This window comes from Chamaea fasciata, unplaced genomic scaffold (genome assembly GCF_029207755.1).
Source record: "Chamaea fasciata isolate MVZ Bird 193981 ecotype frontalis unplaced genomic scaffold, bChaFas1.0.hap1 SCAF_3, whole genome shotgun sequence".
NCBI classification, from domain to species: domain Eukaryota; kingdom Metazoa; phylum Chordata; class Aves; order Passeriformes; family Sylviidae; genus Chamaea; species Chamaea fasciata.
In genome coordinates, this window is record NW_027094088.1 from 108,205,196 (window position 1) to 108,221,712 (window position 16,517).

At 39.7% G+C, this 16,517-nt stretch overlaps 1 protein-coding gene across 1 annotated transcript in view; it reads right to left on the reverse strand.

Annotated features, from left to right (window-relative positions):
- The window catches only part of CD2AP (CD2 associated protein), a 76,750-nt gene that overhangs the window by 21,662 nt on the left and 38,571 nt on the right, over window positions 1-16,517 (reverse strand). The window contains exons 4-8 of the mRNA XM_066180024.1: window positions 14,044-14,144; window positions 9,887-10,007; window positions 7,365-7,549; window positions 3,934-4,042; window positions 423-514 (exon numbers count right to left, since the gene is read on the reverse strand). Coding sequence (XP_066036121.1) covers window positions 423-514; window positions 3,934-4,042; window positions 7,365-7,549; window positions 9,887-10,007; window positions 14,044-14,144 — 608 coding nt within the window. The remainder of the gene's footprint in view (window positions 1-422; window positions 515-3,933; window positions 4,043-7,364; window positions 7,550-9,886; window positions 10,008-14,043; window positions 14,145-16,517) is intronic.

Sequence of the window (16,517 nt, forward strand, 5' to 3'; positions counted from 1 at the left end):
CTTTCAGAATTCAACACAAATGAGAACATTCAACTAAAAAATTATGTTTCTCTTACAGATAGAAAGCATCACTAATTTGTCTGGTTATTCTGAATCACCAGGGAAAAAGAACGGTTTCTGAAAAAGGGGCTGTTTTCAAAGCTTTTCCCATTTCCTCACTGAAAAGGCATTTGGTGCTGAATGTCCACTGATTCCACTGGCCTTTGAGGACTTCAAGATAACCTCCTGCACTGGAACCATCTTTGAAGTCATCTGTATCTCCATCAAGTGCAGAAGCAAAGAGTTGACTCTCACATGAGAGAAATCAGTCAACAGGAATATCCACTCCAACACACTCTCCTTGCTCTCAATTCATACACAACTTCCCTGCATAAAATTCACCAAAGCCATACACATGATCAGAGCAGACCAAACTTTCTTACCTTACTGATTATTTGAATGATCTCGCCTTCTTTAAAGCTGAGTTCATCATTTGAGCCATCATAGGAAAATATTGTCCTGCAATATTCCTTGGCTGGAACAGAGGAGCACAATTAATCTGGATACCATGGGTAGTAACATTCATTGTAACAGCTAACTTATGCTGAGAGCTGAGAAATTCACATTATAGTCACACTTTCCTTCTTGACCAACCACCTGAGACTGCTTTCTGAATGTGCAAATCACAGGAAAAATAAGATTATATATTTACTGAGCAAAGGAAATAAATCTTTGAGAAGTATAAGCCCCAAAACATTTTTTTTCACAATAGCAACTTAATTCACGCCCTCTCATTTCAAAGGGAGAAAAGAGGCATTAAAAGTGTAACAGTTAAAATTGTAACAGCCCACCTAACCCTCCCCATAGCATTAATATATTCAATTTTGAGCTACTTCACATAAAAATGGTTTCAAGCTTATTGGAGTTCATATGTAATTTTGATCTAAATTTCAAATTTGCAATCCTAATTAAAAACAGGCAGTTGTTTTCAAGTGACATCCTTTATTAACATGTACAACTACAGAAATTTCAAGCAGCAGACTTCAGTAATTGTGCAGTGAAACCAAGTAACCTTAGCAAAGGCATTCCTTGGCTAAGCACCTGAAACCAGAGCTCATCTGAGCCATCAACTCAGCCACAGCCCCTTCTGCAAAAGCAGAAAGAATAACTCTTTTCTTTCCATTTGGTAGAGTTCAAAACTAATCCATTTAAAATTGTAGTAACAACTGAAAAAGCAAGAGGATTTGTTTTCCTTTCCCACACTGGCACAAAAACAACCATGAGAAAGGCCAAGATACATAAACATAGACTTTTTAACCCCAGGATATTTAAAATAACTTAGCTGATAAAAAGGTTGGATTTCTGTGTCTGACACACGAAGAAAGAGGAAGCAAACAAAAAGGACTCTTTAGGCGCTGCCATAACCTATCAGGTGTTTGGCACTGACACCACAATGAGCAGCTGCTTCACCCTCCAGTTAGAGCAGCACACCTTCAAGACACAGAATCATCTGCAATTTTTAATGACAGCTTTTGCTGGGTGGTGAGAAAATAAATCAGTTGCAGTCAAACCTTTTTGCTGCTGTTGTATTTTGTTTAACCAAGATACACATCTTTAGTTTAAAAATGCTCCAATTATATTCACAAATAAAAACCAGTGATAACCACTATGCTAAAATGCCAAAGTATGCCAAGCTTAAAGAGATAATACACAGATATATATGTACATAGATATGTAACCACAAGAGCAATCTTAGGTACTTGTATTATTTTGATGTCTTATCTAGTAATCAAAAATGTTCAGCCATAGCCTGACACATTGTGGTTCATGAAGAATTACAGAAAACTAAGAACCACATCAAAGAGATGAATGTTTAAATTGAGGTCCAAAGCCCAAAATTCATATTGGCTCTAAAAAAAAATTCCACAGGTATGCTACAAATACCTGTCAAATAAGAGGATTTTATCAGCAGTCGTGAGTAACTGTAAAACATTCCACTACATCCTGATTTGGTGAAAATACATGCATTTCCTTACTGCCTTGGGAGCTGGCCAGTATAACCCTTTACCTCCTCTCCTCCTCCAAGCAATTCTCCCCTCTCCACACAGACCAAGTCCCAGAGCAGACAAAAAGCAGTGCCAGAAAGGGGATGCTTCACTCTGTGCCAGCTGTCAGGAAGGCTGGAGACAGGGAGCCGTGCACCCTGCCCAGGTCTCCATGTGCCAGGCGGTGAGCCCCAGCAACAGCACCACCAGGTAACCCAGACATGAGTTTGTACAACTCCCCCTTAGCATCTTATTTTGTGAGCCTGGTATTCTGCCAGCAGTTAAGTTTAAGGAAGACTCCAGTTTAACTTTACAGCATTTAAGTTTCAGTAAATATTTTTAAAAGAACTTAAAATAAGTCTTTTCCAAAGTCTCAAGACTAGCAATAGAGTAGCAGCAATCATTGATATTGTATCCTAACATGACTGGGGGAAAGAGGGGTCGAATTGTGATTATTTTACTTTTTAAAGAAAATCTTTTTATGTACTTGCACCAGAGGCCAAAAGAAACTTTTAAAACCAGGAAAGCCTCACTGAAGAATAAGCCACCCTAGCCTAAACATTTCAGAGATCTGTGTTTATCTGCTAATAGAGGAACACAGATTATTTGAAAACCTGAGGATGACATCCTCAAAACTGAGGATGAGACACAAACTACACTAGGGTCTATTTTTAAATAAAACACCAAGGAAGAAAAAACAAGCTTTCCTCCTAAGGTTTAAGATGTTCTTATCTGGTGTCTATAGGTGTTACCTACTGATGTTCTCCTACAGCTTCTATTACTGTCATATTTAAGTTCTTCTCTGATATATTTGTTTCTCTGGGAAAGAGACTCAGCCTGGCTACAGGATGAATTCAATTTCCAGGCTTTTAGCATGAGATGCACCTGAAACTATGAAAGGAGCTAAATACTAAATGTTTTGGGTGTCCAGCATTGAATGTTGGGATTTTTTCAAGGCAGAGTTAAGTTAATTTTTATGCAAAGTTTTAGACAAGTCAGATTTCAAAATGCTCAGGGTTGCACATTGCCTTGCTGGTTCTTAGAGCAATTGCATTAGAATGGTTTAAAAGCAAGAGGTCACAGTTTTCTTATTTCTGTGAATTATGCATTCCATAGAAAATAGCACACCAAAATAAGGTATTTCCACATAAAACAAAAATATACTTAAAATTACAATACAGAAGTTGACAAAACTTTCTGCTCTGGAACTGGGGAAATGAGCAGTCTACACATCACATAATCCAAGTTAGTTTTTCATACACGGTTGGCACTCCCACAAGATGTTTTGGGTTGGATAAAAAAAATCCCTCTTGAAAAAACTGTGCAATTTGGCAGCTAAATGAAGTCAAAAATTCTTAAGAGATAATAAGAAAAAGAAAAAGAGAAAACCAGTATAAACAGAACAACAATGGAACTAGATTATCAAGGGAACAGACCTCAACACAACATGAACACCAACTTTCTGATGCACACTGCCACCTCCACAGAAAATCCTGAGCCTAAAAAGGAACTTGTGTAATTTGGGAACAGAAATTGTGCCGGGAGACTGTTCCATGGAAACTGGTGTCCACCAACCCATCAGAATAAAACGAGGCAGAAAGCAAATCCCTTTCAACATGTCAACAGAAAATTAATGCAAAAGAACTGTTGCAATAAAAGTTCCTACTCCAGCCTTATTTTGTTCTCAGAGACAACCCTACAAATGTTTTTGATTCTTTTTCTACAGAAATGTAAACAAAAATTCCTTTAGATTTTTTGCACTTGCATAAATCCTCAAAGGTACAGAACACTACACAAAATTCCAGTACATGCAGATGTTTTAGATTTTAACACACAAAAAAAATTGATAACTAAACAGCTCATGAGAAAGGACTACCATGCAACAGATGTAAATAGCCATCAGCCTTACCTTTTGGTTTACTTTCAGCTTCTGGTTTTATTACTTCAGGTGTGTTCTCAGTTTTTGTTATACTGGGAAAATGAATTAACTTTGTTCCAGAGGGATGGTTAGGTAATGGCTGTATGAAGGGAAAAGAACTTTGTGAACAGAAATTCTTTAGAGTTTTGTTTTTGATTAGGCTACAGAACACACTGAATTTTTCATTAGCTGAGATGATGAAAATTACCATCTTCGAGAGATTTAATGAGCTTTTCCACTAAGCACTTAGCTTACGGTATTTACTTCATTACAGACACTGCAATTAGTTTGTCTACTGACTGAAGACAGAGCACAGCTTTCAAACTGGAAGTTGATCTCAGGATATGGCTAAATACACTTTAGCAGTTGTATTTCAGCTGTTCCAGGTGTTACTCTCCCATTAGCCTGAATATTGCCTCCTCCAGCACATAATAGAAGCAGTTATTTAACAGCCCTGCCCTGAGTAACTCGCTGGCCATGCTTACTTTGCACTGGAATAAGGCAGGGATATTCAGCAGCCATACACCACCTCAGACAAGCAGTTTTTAACTACTCAGCCAAATGAAAGAACATGAAAACCCATCCCAGCTTCCCTTCACTCTCAGCAATTTGTACAGAACAGGTTAAGTGTCTCTAAATGAAAAAACAAAGAGGCATTGCCACAAGTTTCAGAGTTAACATCTAACCAAATATTTCATTTTTCCCCTCAGAAACTTACTGAGCTGCCAGGCAGATTGACAGCTTCAGCTGCATCCACTTCTTCACACCCAAAGAGCTACAAGCACAGCATATGATCTTACAGTCACATTACCTGAGCAGCCCTAACAGCATTACGGAAGTGAGAAATCCCACCATGTTTAGTCACTCTGCTCATTTTCATCTACAGTTCAACTTTGCAGATCTTCTACTCTTAGAGAAACTGGATTTACTCTCCTTAGAGCCAGACAATGCCTGTAGGCTGGTGCTTGGTGCCTCTGACATGCCATAGAGGAAGCCGAGGTCACTTGGGATGTTCCTGCGGTACCTATGCAATTTAACTCTCTCCAGAATGGTATATGAAGGAAACACTAAAATAACCCTCCTCTGAGATTAAACACCTCCAGCATGGAAATAGTTCTCTGCATTTCCCCCTTCCAAAATAAGATGCAATTAGGAGTAAGAGAGGAAGTTTAGGCAGACAGGGTATAAATAGCCTGAGCCCAGGCGGAATGCTGGAACAATCTCCTGCAGCAGCATACACACTCTTGGGCACTTTGGATCCATCAGTGCTCAGCCTTCCTCTGATGAACAATCTGAATTTTCCAAGGGAAAAGAGCCCTCACTCCTCTACACAGCCTTTTTTTTTTTTTCTTACTGTCTTACAAGACTGACAGTGCTCTCCCAGCATTTCATCAGCTAACCCCAAAGCTAGTTTAGCACAAATCCAAGGAAGCCATCTATTTTCACAAGGGCTTCATGAGAATTATCTGCCTTGGGCTCTCCATGCTGTTCTGTAGGTCTGTCCACCTTTGGGATGACTTTGGCAACAAATGTAAGTGGAATATTCAAGTGCTAAACTAAAATGTTTATTTCTCTGACATTAAGTCATACAAAATTGTTTTCTCATTTCATTTCCTCCCTTGATGAGAAATGCCCTATAAGACCTTCCCAGACAGACCAACCAAAACTGCACAGCACCTGCATATTTTATTGCTTATACACCGTGAAATAGAAAAATTCAAAAGGTCTGAGCAGACTCTTCATACTAATTGCACAAGTTTGGATAGGCTCTTGATATTCCCAAGTGACAAGGTAGACAGGAGGAAAGCACCCTTTTGAATGAACAATCTCATGATAAGAAAGGAAACTGCAAGCTAGGTCCTGAAAACTTACTCTACCAGCATTCACATGAAGATACAGTGATCACAGACTGCCACATCAAGGGACAAAGGAGAGGAATGAGGAGAATCCATGTGACTTCACAGAATCATAGAAAGGTTTGAGTTGGAAGGGACCTTCAATGACCATCCAAGCCCAGCTCTCTGCCATGACCAAGGACACCTCCCACAAAACCAGGCTGCTCAAAGCCCCACCCAGTTTGGCCTTGAACAATTCCAAAGATGCTGTAACCATAACTTGTGCGGGCAACCTGTTCCAGCACCCACTTCCCCCACCATGAAGAACATCTTCCTCATCTCCCCTTTTCTTCCTAAGTCTCCCCTCCTTCAGTTTAAGCCATTGACCCTGGTCCTGTCATTACAGACTTCAGTAAAAAGTCTCTCTCCATCTATATATCTGTCTACATACTGAAAGGTTGCAGTAGAGTCTGCAAGGACCTTCTTTCCTAAACAACACCTTTAATAGAAGGCAACATTCCCTGAGCTTTAAACAGAAGGCAACATACTTGCAACTTTTCCAAATCATCTGATGCTCAGACCAGACCAGAAACAAGCACTAGGCACATCATCCATTGCTCTGAGCATTGCTATTGAGGGAAAACACATTCAAGGAAGCCTCTGACCCTCCCTCCTACCAGGGACTCACCTCGCTTTTTGCCCTACACCATTACAATTATTACCATGGCAGAGGAAAACAAATCACTCACCAAAACAACATTAATAACCATAACTCCCAAACAAAAATCAAAATGGACCAAGGCTTTGAAAGCTTTCTTGATCACCTGAGTCAAAACTGAAACTCTGGACTATCTCAGCTGCCTTTAATTTATCAAAAACTGAAAATCCATATATAAGTTCTTGAAATAATAAGTTCAAGTTGAAGGACTGAGCATTGTTGCTTCCAAGGGGTAGCAATCTGGAGTTTAGATCAAAATAAAATTCAGACAACAAAGAATGAAAGTGCTCCTTCTCCCACTCACTCATAAAAAATGGGGGAAAGAAAATGCCAAATCCTAGAGCTGCATTTTTCAGTCTTACACAGCCAGTAATTTATGAAGCCAGAAGCTTGGCAGCACTCACTGAAGGTAATGGCAGTTGACATTTAGAATAGCAATCTCAACATCTGCCAAAACTTAAGGAAAAAAACCCAAATAACCCAAAACACAAAGGAATACCAAAATATTCCCTGCTTTAAAACACAAGTTTAACTTGCACAGGAAGACCTAATTTTCTCCCAGACTATATATAAAGTCTGTTACAAGGTGAATTATGAGAGACCTCATACTGCAGAGGTATTTGAGATGTCATTGTGTCTTTCACCACATGGCTCTGAAATGAAAATTTATCTATCAGCTTGGTTCTCAGTCTCTAATTTGAATAGACCGTTTGGAATCAATGTTAAATACAACTTACTATGAAACAAATTTGAGGGGATTTGTTTTGTTTTACAGGCAAGAGATCTACAAGAGGATAATGGTCAGACTCCACATCTCCTAAATTATTTTTAAAGGAAATCCCAAAAGAACAATATGTACCACTACAAACCTTATCTTGTTTTTTATCTTCTGATTCATTACTGGATAATCTTGTTTTAAGTTTCACTGAGCCTTCCTTAAAGATATCTCCAAATCCAACACCTCGGATTTTCTTTGGCTGTGCTGGTCCCAATGCAGGTTCACCCCCATTTCCTGGAGAGGTCACAGGTGAGGTAGGACTATTGAAAACAGGCTCTGAAGATAAAATAAAAAAGGAAAAACTATTTTAAAAGCTGAAATTACTTATTTGCTCTTCTGGGAAAAAACTGGAATCGCCACAGCTTCGTGCACTGCTCCTGATAAAGAGCTCTTCTAGGAACACCACTGTAGCTATAACAGCTCACATTTGTTCTCATTTTATATTTAATATAAGACCAACTTAAATCAAACCAGTTTTGACCTGATTACTCTGGCAACAGTCAATAGCTCACTAATATTCTTGCTATTTCAATTAGTACTCAGGCTCCGCAGCCTGTTAATGTCAGTGTTTTCCATTAGTTTTATGGAATGCTGCTTACACACACTGAAAATGGCATTTTAGTCCAACATTTAAAAGCTTCTCATTAGACCAGCTACAGCCACAGAAAGTGATAATCAATAAAGGTCTATAATGAATGCAAACATGTTTCAACTGCCACAGGAAAACACAGTGTGTTTCAGTGGCAGAGTGATGCCTCTCAAGGAACCAAAGTGACATTTTCCTATTGCTCAAAATGCTCCAAGCATTCAAACCAGATATAGTTGCTGGAAATTAATCACTGCTGGATAGTTCAACTATTTACAATTCTTGTAATCTTTCAGCTTTAAGGGACAGCATTTATCTACCCCCCCAGAAATGTGTTTCAGAGAATAACTTAATTTTATTGCTAACAGCTTTGCAACCTTTTTTTTTTTTAAGTTTTTAAATTATGGTCAGATCTGTTAAAGCCCACGAATTAGTACACATAGGCAAGTAATTTTTGCACACAGAATTCCAAGAAACAGTCATGTGAAAACAGACAGCTTTTATAAACCAAAGTCAAAATGGTCTCCATATCTTTTAGCCTTTGGGTCAAGTTCTTTTTGGCCCATGTAGGCCTGTGAACTGCAATAAGGATTAAAGCATCTTCCCTCTATCATAAATTTAAGATATTTTGATGGTACAGTGAAGCTAAGTTGCTCTTGACTTCAGCTGCTCACCTTTTGTCTACCCAGATGCTCTTAATTTAGTTATATCCCCCTCAGATATCTCATAGGACAGATAAACATCCCACTGGTGGGCAAAGTCCTTTGAATGACCACAGGTAGTGAAAGAGGAAGTTACTGTTTCCCAAGAGCCAGGAGGGAACCAAAAGTTACTTCAGACCCTGCCTGTGAAAATACTGAGCGTTAAATACAACCCCTGGGGGATGGGGGGCTGAACACGCCAGCTTGTTAGGTACTGGCAGAAAATACAATTACTTCAAATTACTATGGAGTGTCACTGATCTCAGTATTCAGGATTTAAGACCCACACATACCCATTTGTAAATTCACTGCATCAGACCCCACTAAAGTCAGGGAACTTGACCTCCAAGGAAAAGCCACTGAGCTATTTGAGACTGCCTAAGTCAAACTCTCGTTTTATGCTACTGCGATTTACATGATTTCCAAAAAATATTCCAAGTCAAGCTTTTCCCTATGTCTGAGCAAGCCTTTGTTTGAAGCAATCAGTACTGGACATCATGTAAATGAGGATGCACATTACCACAAGGTTAAAAAAAAAAAAAAAAAAAAGTTTTCCTTGAACTTCACACCACTGTCTTTTAAAAATCAATTAACTCCCGCTATGATGTTCCAAAAAAACATTCCTGTTCCAGCAATACCATACCACAAGTCCCCTTCAAACTGATCTTCATAGACTGAAATGCTTCTAAAGTGCATTTTTGACAGAACAGAGTATTGCCTGTAGAGCACAGACCTGCCTGGCACCCCTCAGCTACTGTTCAGTCACAGAGCATCAGCTTCTGCCCTAGCGATACAGTCATGACCAGAAAAGGACAGCTAAATGTAAATTCTGCCTTAAAAACATCCTAATGTTAGATTAAAACATTATCTAAGGTCTAAGAACCAAGGGTCTCCTTCCCTGGACTCATTTTAAGTTGAGACTCTCCACACTGTTTTGATTCTCAAATGACTAGGTTAAAACAGAAAATTTAAGTGTTCAGAGAGCTTATGTCTGTGAGAATAAGGCGTAAAAAGTTACAAAATGAAAGAACAATTTTATATCCAATTCTAAAAAATATCAACTTTGAATATGATAAAATTTCTAGTGATAAAGTGTAGAACACATATTTGCAAGATTAAGACCTTGACTGCAATTTTATTATGAGTGAAGTGGGAGCAGACAGGTATCTTCATACTCAGCATCAACACTTTCTAGAAAGAAATTGAAACACCATATTAGGAAGATTGAATTCTTTACAACTTTGTTGTACTTTAACTATAATACTCCAAATTATACCAGAAATAAAAAATCATTTTGCTAAGAGTTTGCAACAAACAGAACATTACCTGCGTCATCCAGAGCATCCTGTGCTTCTCCATCATCCGTTGATTCCAACTCTTTCACAAAGTTTGAAGGAAACATCCCTGCCTTGCCATTCAGTATTCCACTCCACCATCCTTCTTCTACCTGTACAGAAATATTTTGCATATTACCAATGGAGTAAAAGGAAAGTCCTATCAATTCCATACAAACTCTACAACCAACTTTGGGGAAAGTTCTTATCATGATTTCTTTACAAAGAAACCTATAAAAGATGTAGAAGCATTAGCCAAAAAGAGCAAGAAAACAATTTAATGTTACTTGTATCACTACAGCAATGATCCTAGAACAGATTAGCCTCACACCAGTTAATCCTGAAAAGCAGCAAAATGTTCATCAACTTTTTTAAGACAGAATAAGAGGCATTGAACATTTAACTCAACAAGTATTAAACTGTTCATGAAATACAGATGAAACTTTGAGTCTGTGTGTCCATGGAAATTTTTATGTGTTCTTGCCGTAATCCCTCTTTTCCTCTATCTTGTCCAGCTTCCATCAGTCCTGCTCCCACTGGCCTCATATCCACAGGGCAGCTACACACAATTTCGACCAAAAGACAAGCTTCCAAGAGAAAATTTCTACAGATAATGTTGGGTAGAACAGAGAAAAGTCCTTAATGACATCAGAGCAATGGAAAATCAAGCTGTCCACTCCTTCTAGCAAGAGGCTGAACAGCACAGCCTGGCCCTATGTGTGCCACAGCGGCAGGGACCTGCCCATCAGAGCTGACCAACATTGCCAAGTCCACAAGGATTTTGTAGTGGCACACAGAAGACCAAAGGCAAGAAATATACTGGAAAGTTTATCAGGAATATCCCACATGTATGGTCTAAAGCAGAACAAGCAAAAGCTGGGCAGGAAGAGGTGATGGGGTAAAATGGTGCCAAAGGACTAAGAACTGTGCTCTTTGAATTTATGAACAGTTTTCAAAATGTCTTAAATAAATTCAGTCTATTTAACTAATGAGTACTAGTTAAAAACTACAATTAAGATAAAATTTCAGAATCTTTTATTTAGGTTGCCCTGTTTTGAGGATGGAAAGCTGTTTTAAAGAAAAATAAGCAAGAGGAAAAGACAGAAGCAAACCAAGCAGCAGCTGTTTGCATTATCTTTTTTTAGCCTGGCTTTGTAGGTCACTACGCCTGACACACAGGCACAGTTTTTAAATGCCAGCCCACCTCCAGGCAAGCAGAGCCCAAGCAGAACCTGGCAGCTGCAGACACAGGCAATGAAAAGAGCACTGCTGTTTTTAAAGGCATCCTGGTGCAAAAATACTGCTTTGTTGAGGATGGTTCAAACTCAGAGACTGCCCCTCTGAAACAAATTTTAAGCACAGATCACTGGCAAGTGCTGCCCAGGCTCTGGCACCTCAGGCTTTATGGAACACATCACAGAAAAGTAAAATACAAATGCCTTGACTCACCCACAGCACTCACTCAGGAGCCACGAGAAAGGCACTTTTAATGGTTATGATACAGAGAACAACTTGAGCATCCATTTGTTCTGCTGACAAGAGATGTGGACAGCAAAGCACTTCGCAGCGAAGTGATGCCAACTCAGAGGTGCTCAGGAACAAACCCAGAATGTCCTGGGCACACTCACTTCAGCCTCCTCACCATCCTGCCTTTATATAAACCCCTGACTATACACAAACTGCATTGCCAAAAAAGGTTTCTTTCATCAACATTAAGACATAGGTTAAAGAAGTTCTCCATGCATTGGTGGAGAACGCCTGCACATCTGTTAGCAGCAGCAACACAGATAACAATTTCATAACCCTTCTCCTCCATGCCAAAATATTATCATATGGTCCAATTTCCACAAGAGGGAGGTACAGCTCTGGTACATGCATCAGAGCTTTTTTTTCAATGTGAATCCCATTGACTTATTTCTATGAAAAACTCAGACTTCTAAAGAAAAAATGGAGAAGAAGGCTGAAATTTGCAGCTTTACCAGTCTGGTTTGTTTGTTTTTTACTAAAAACTTCCCTAATGATGTTATATGAAATTTTATTTCGCTTGAAAGAACAGTATGCAAATATTAAAAATATAATACCACAAAAAAATAAATCTGCTATTTAGTGCTCCTCCTGACAGGAGAGAGGGGAGGATAAAAAGGAGAAACAGAGGTTTTCATCAGTGCACAGTCATCACGTGTACTCTGTGCATGTTCTTCATGTGCAAAACCCACGTGATGTTCCGTAAACAAAAAGCCCTGTGGATTCAGCCAACACATAGCACAATTTTCTTCCCAAAAAGTTATTTCTGCTCTCTTCAATATCAACCATTTAATTTCTGAACCCATTTGTCTCCACCTTTAATTTCATGATCAGTGGTGTCATTTATAATCCATTTACAAAAACCACTCAGGGGCTAAATACTGAATTATTCTCAAGCAACTGATAGATCTGATCCCTTCACAGAGCTGATTTTACCTCATTTTCCCCACAGAAAGAGGTGATCAAATGATCTTTCCTTGAAGTAACACTTACAAGTCATCTTCATGTACAGAAACAGCATCTTTTATATATAAACAGAAGCAAACCATCTCATAGTTACCCAAGGATAAGTTACCTAAGAGAAGTTATCCCAGCATAATGCACAAGCAATGGACAGTATTTTCTGCCATTCTTTACATTTCTGGCCCCATCAGTACAGTTTCATGAAGCAGACAGACATAGTCTACACCTGTCAGGTCTTTTCTACATCACCATGAAAACGGTGTGCAAACAGCTCTCTGATCATACTAAGCTGCAATATCTTTCTACCAGGTAGCATTTCCCTAAAAATTTGTTAACAGTTTTTCAAAGAAGTAGCAAAGACTGGGTACTACAATAACGTATTTTCAAATCATTAAAAAAGGAATAAGCATGGCAGCTAACAAAAAATATCTAAATAATAAAATACAATCCACACTTCCTTAAGAAACCAGATGAGGAAATGCTCTGATTTTTTTATTCTTTTTGGCTACTTGGCCATCTCTGGTACATGACACCTCACACCCCTCTGAAAATAATTCCAGATGCTGACACTTGCAATCAAAACAGCAGTTTCCACAACAGTTCACTGCATGTACTCTCTCATGAAGGCTCACACTGGACCATCCAGTCACAACTGCCAGTGCAGGCACCATCCACAAATTAAACTGCTGAGGTTACCCAGGAACACTCCCCTAAAAGCACCCACACACAAAGGTATTTATGAAACTGAGTATAGTGAGTAGGTTTTGCAAGTCACTTGCTCTGTATACTCCCAGATATAAAATTTTGGAAGTATTAGTACAAATGCATCTAAGGGTATAGTTTTATAGTTTTTTCCTTGCCAGGAAAACGGAAGAGTCCCTCCTGGTAACTGTCAGGTTAGCACTCTCTTCCAAAGAGGGTCATGCACATGAAAAACACAGTCTCATAAAGCTACTTAAAAAGCACCACCAATAACACATGGCTAGAAAGAAAGCTTCACTCTCCTTCCTCATAGCCTCAGGGAGGAAGAGAAGGCACCACTGAAGGTCAGAGGCTGCTGTGCAGAAGTTTTCCATCCAGTTCTATAAAGTTTCCTTACACAATCACTCTGATCTTTCCCACAGCTTCCCTGACAGATTTCACATTCGGAAGAGACACTCCTCCAACACAAAGAAGCTTCCCACCACTGCTACTGAATGGAACAGATACCAAGGAAACACTTGGGTAAAGAAAAGATAAGAAACCACCACTCCAACTCCAAGAGTTTACAAGAGAGCTTGAAACTGGCAAATCAAGCCAAATAATGTTTCTCACCTACACCAGTTTGGAGTATAGCAGCCTAAAGTGGTCCAACAGGTTTGCCACATCCTAAAGCTAAGGATCATACAGAAATGGCCAAAAACTGCAAAATCCTTTTAGAAAATGAGTCTGTGCAACAGGTCACAATTTATTACTGTGATGATCAAATATTTCTTCTAAAGATCTAGCATTCATTGTTTCAGTAATAGATCCTGAGAGAAAAAAACTCCTGAACTATTAACTTCAGCAGCAAGAACACTGCTTCCCCTGCTATTTTCCTCTCATGCTTGTAACACAAGTAATCAGCCAAAGAAGTGGTTTGACTGTCAGCACATGAATGGCCAGCTCTGCAGAACAGCTTACCTCGTCAATGATGTCAATCACATCCCCCACCTTGAGCTCCAGCTCATCCTCGTTCTGCGGGATGTACTCGAAGAGCACCTTGCACTGCCGCTTCTTGGACCCTGATTCAAGGGAAACACCAAAAGTGAGACACTCATAAAGGGGAACTCACCTTTCCTATTACACTCTGCTCCTGAAGACCCAGAAACCATCCCAAAAAGCTATGTAGCTTTTGATCCTGATGTTGTGGTTTGCTTGGGTCACCTTAGGCTAGGGAGTCATAGTTTTGACAAAGGAACACTATACTAATTACCAACCTGCCATAAAAAACATGTTGACACAAGCAAATCAGGTAAATTCCCACTGCAGTGATATCTCAAGATATTTCCCAACCAAAGTCTGCTGGAAGGGCAACCACTGCCAGTTAGCACCTACTTGGGAGAAAATGTGCAAGTTTGACCCTCCAGTCCTTAAGTAATCCTGAAAGCAGGAACACCTTTTTTTATGCACCACATGAGAGAGCTCACAGACCTTCTGGCCTCTAACAAGAACCTTGCAAACCACAGCTCTGAGGTAATGCCAACATTTGCTGGGCTCATGTTTCAAAACCTGAACTATTTTTTTTCTGTGAATTAAAAAAAAAATCCCTCCCTTTTCTCAGTGCCAGTATGGCATCTAGTAATTCAAACTGTCAATGAGTAGCCTTTGACAAAGGCAAGATTAAAATCAAGTGCAGTCTTTAGCTGTTTGCCACATATCACTAAAGCTCTGCAGGCATCAAAAATGACATCCTTGGAGGAGAGAGCATTGAAGTGGCTTCTAACAACCCAAGCCCTGCAGCCACAGTGGTGTGAACCCACACTGCCTAATTACTCTGCACATATCCTGGAGTGCTGCTGCTCAACCCAGACAGTTTATGCACCTCTCCTTCAGACACAAGGGCATGCCTTCAGACCTTTTCCACAACAGAGCAGTCAGCATGCTTCTGAAGACAATTATCTTGAGCTATGACCCATGCGTGCTCCCTATCCTCCTCAAAAACAATCTGCCACAGTTTAAATGAAAATATAAATCAAAAGCTTGAAGTGGTAAAGTCTAAGCTTACAGAAGCTGTGTGATTTCCATGCGGTCTCTTATACTTTGTACTCCTTCCACACTCAAGCTTCAGCAATTAAGATTAGCTGTGTAAAAACATTTCAAAACACAGATACTGCCTCCAAGTTTGATCCTTGTCTTTTCATAGCATTGTTCAAAGTCCAAAGCAAGGCCATTAGAAAACCACGCCCAGCATCCTCAGTATGAAACAGGCCAGGCATCAGAGTAATATCCAGCATCTAAAATTTTGGAGAGAGGGCTCACCAAATCAAGAATTTTCTACATGCTGGTGTATGATCTATACAAGAAACAAACAAACCAGAAATATGAAGCTTTATGGGTTATTTCTAATAACACATAATTGTCCATATAATACACCCTGCTTTTACATCCACTGGAACTCATGCATGAGCCCAGAGGGATTGTTCAGTTAAGAGTAATTGTAATAAATGGTTCAATGACCTTTACTGCCTCCTGCAGTGCTTTCAAGGCTTCTGCTTTGTAGGAGATTAACTGATACCAAAAAAAGGCAAACTAAAAATTCACTGCCGTTTGGTATAAATCTGATCTCAATGTTCCTTTTCATAGTGTAATTATATCTAAATGGGAGTGGGGGTGAAATCCATGGATATATTTCACATCCAGAAACCTCCCTCTCCTCTGAGGTCTGTTTCCAGTGACACAGTTTAGGAAGTACTGCCTCCCACTTTTGAAAATCCCTAGAATAACCTAGGAAGTGAACTGATTCTCTCAGAGAACAGCACTCCAGCTTCATGTGCTGGGCTGGCAGCCTGCAGGCAATTCTGTCCCTTTCCAAAACAACTCGTCTGGCTTCAGGTTTTGTTTGTTTTGTATAGGGTAGACCAAATTTAGCTCTTTGTTGCCAGTCGCTTAGCACACCTTCTGTATTTTCCTTCTGCTGAACAAAGGCAGACATCTTAACTGATAGCAGTTCTGCCTGCGGCTTACCACCCACCTGACATAGAAACACCTGAATTTGGGGAGAGCTGCATGAAAGAAACTTAACTCTGTTTTTGACATTGTAAACCTCATTTCAGCAAGTGAAAAACCAGAAACACAAAGACAACTAAGCTCTGGAAAGCAAGTGACTGCCCAGGCACAGAGCAAACAGGATCTGCAGGAACTGTTTGAACAGTCTTCCAGGAAAAAGGGAACAGCAAGTGAAATGGAAATGCAGACTGTCACTGCAGCAGGTAAACAGCTGTGTGTCTAAAGGGAACTGCTTGAAGGAGAACTTCTCCAGAAGGATGAGAGTAGCCAGAGCCCTGCAGAGTTTGAGACCAAGCTGTGGCCACAGCCACCAGCATGAGAACGTGAAACGGAAAATATGGGAACATTCCAGGGTTAGGGTGACCAGAGCCACAGGTAACAGCTGAACT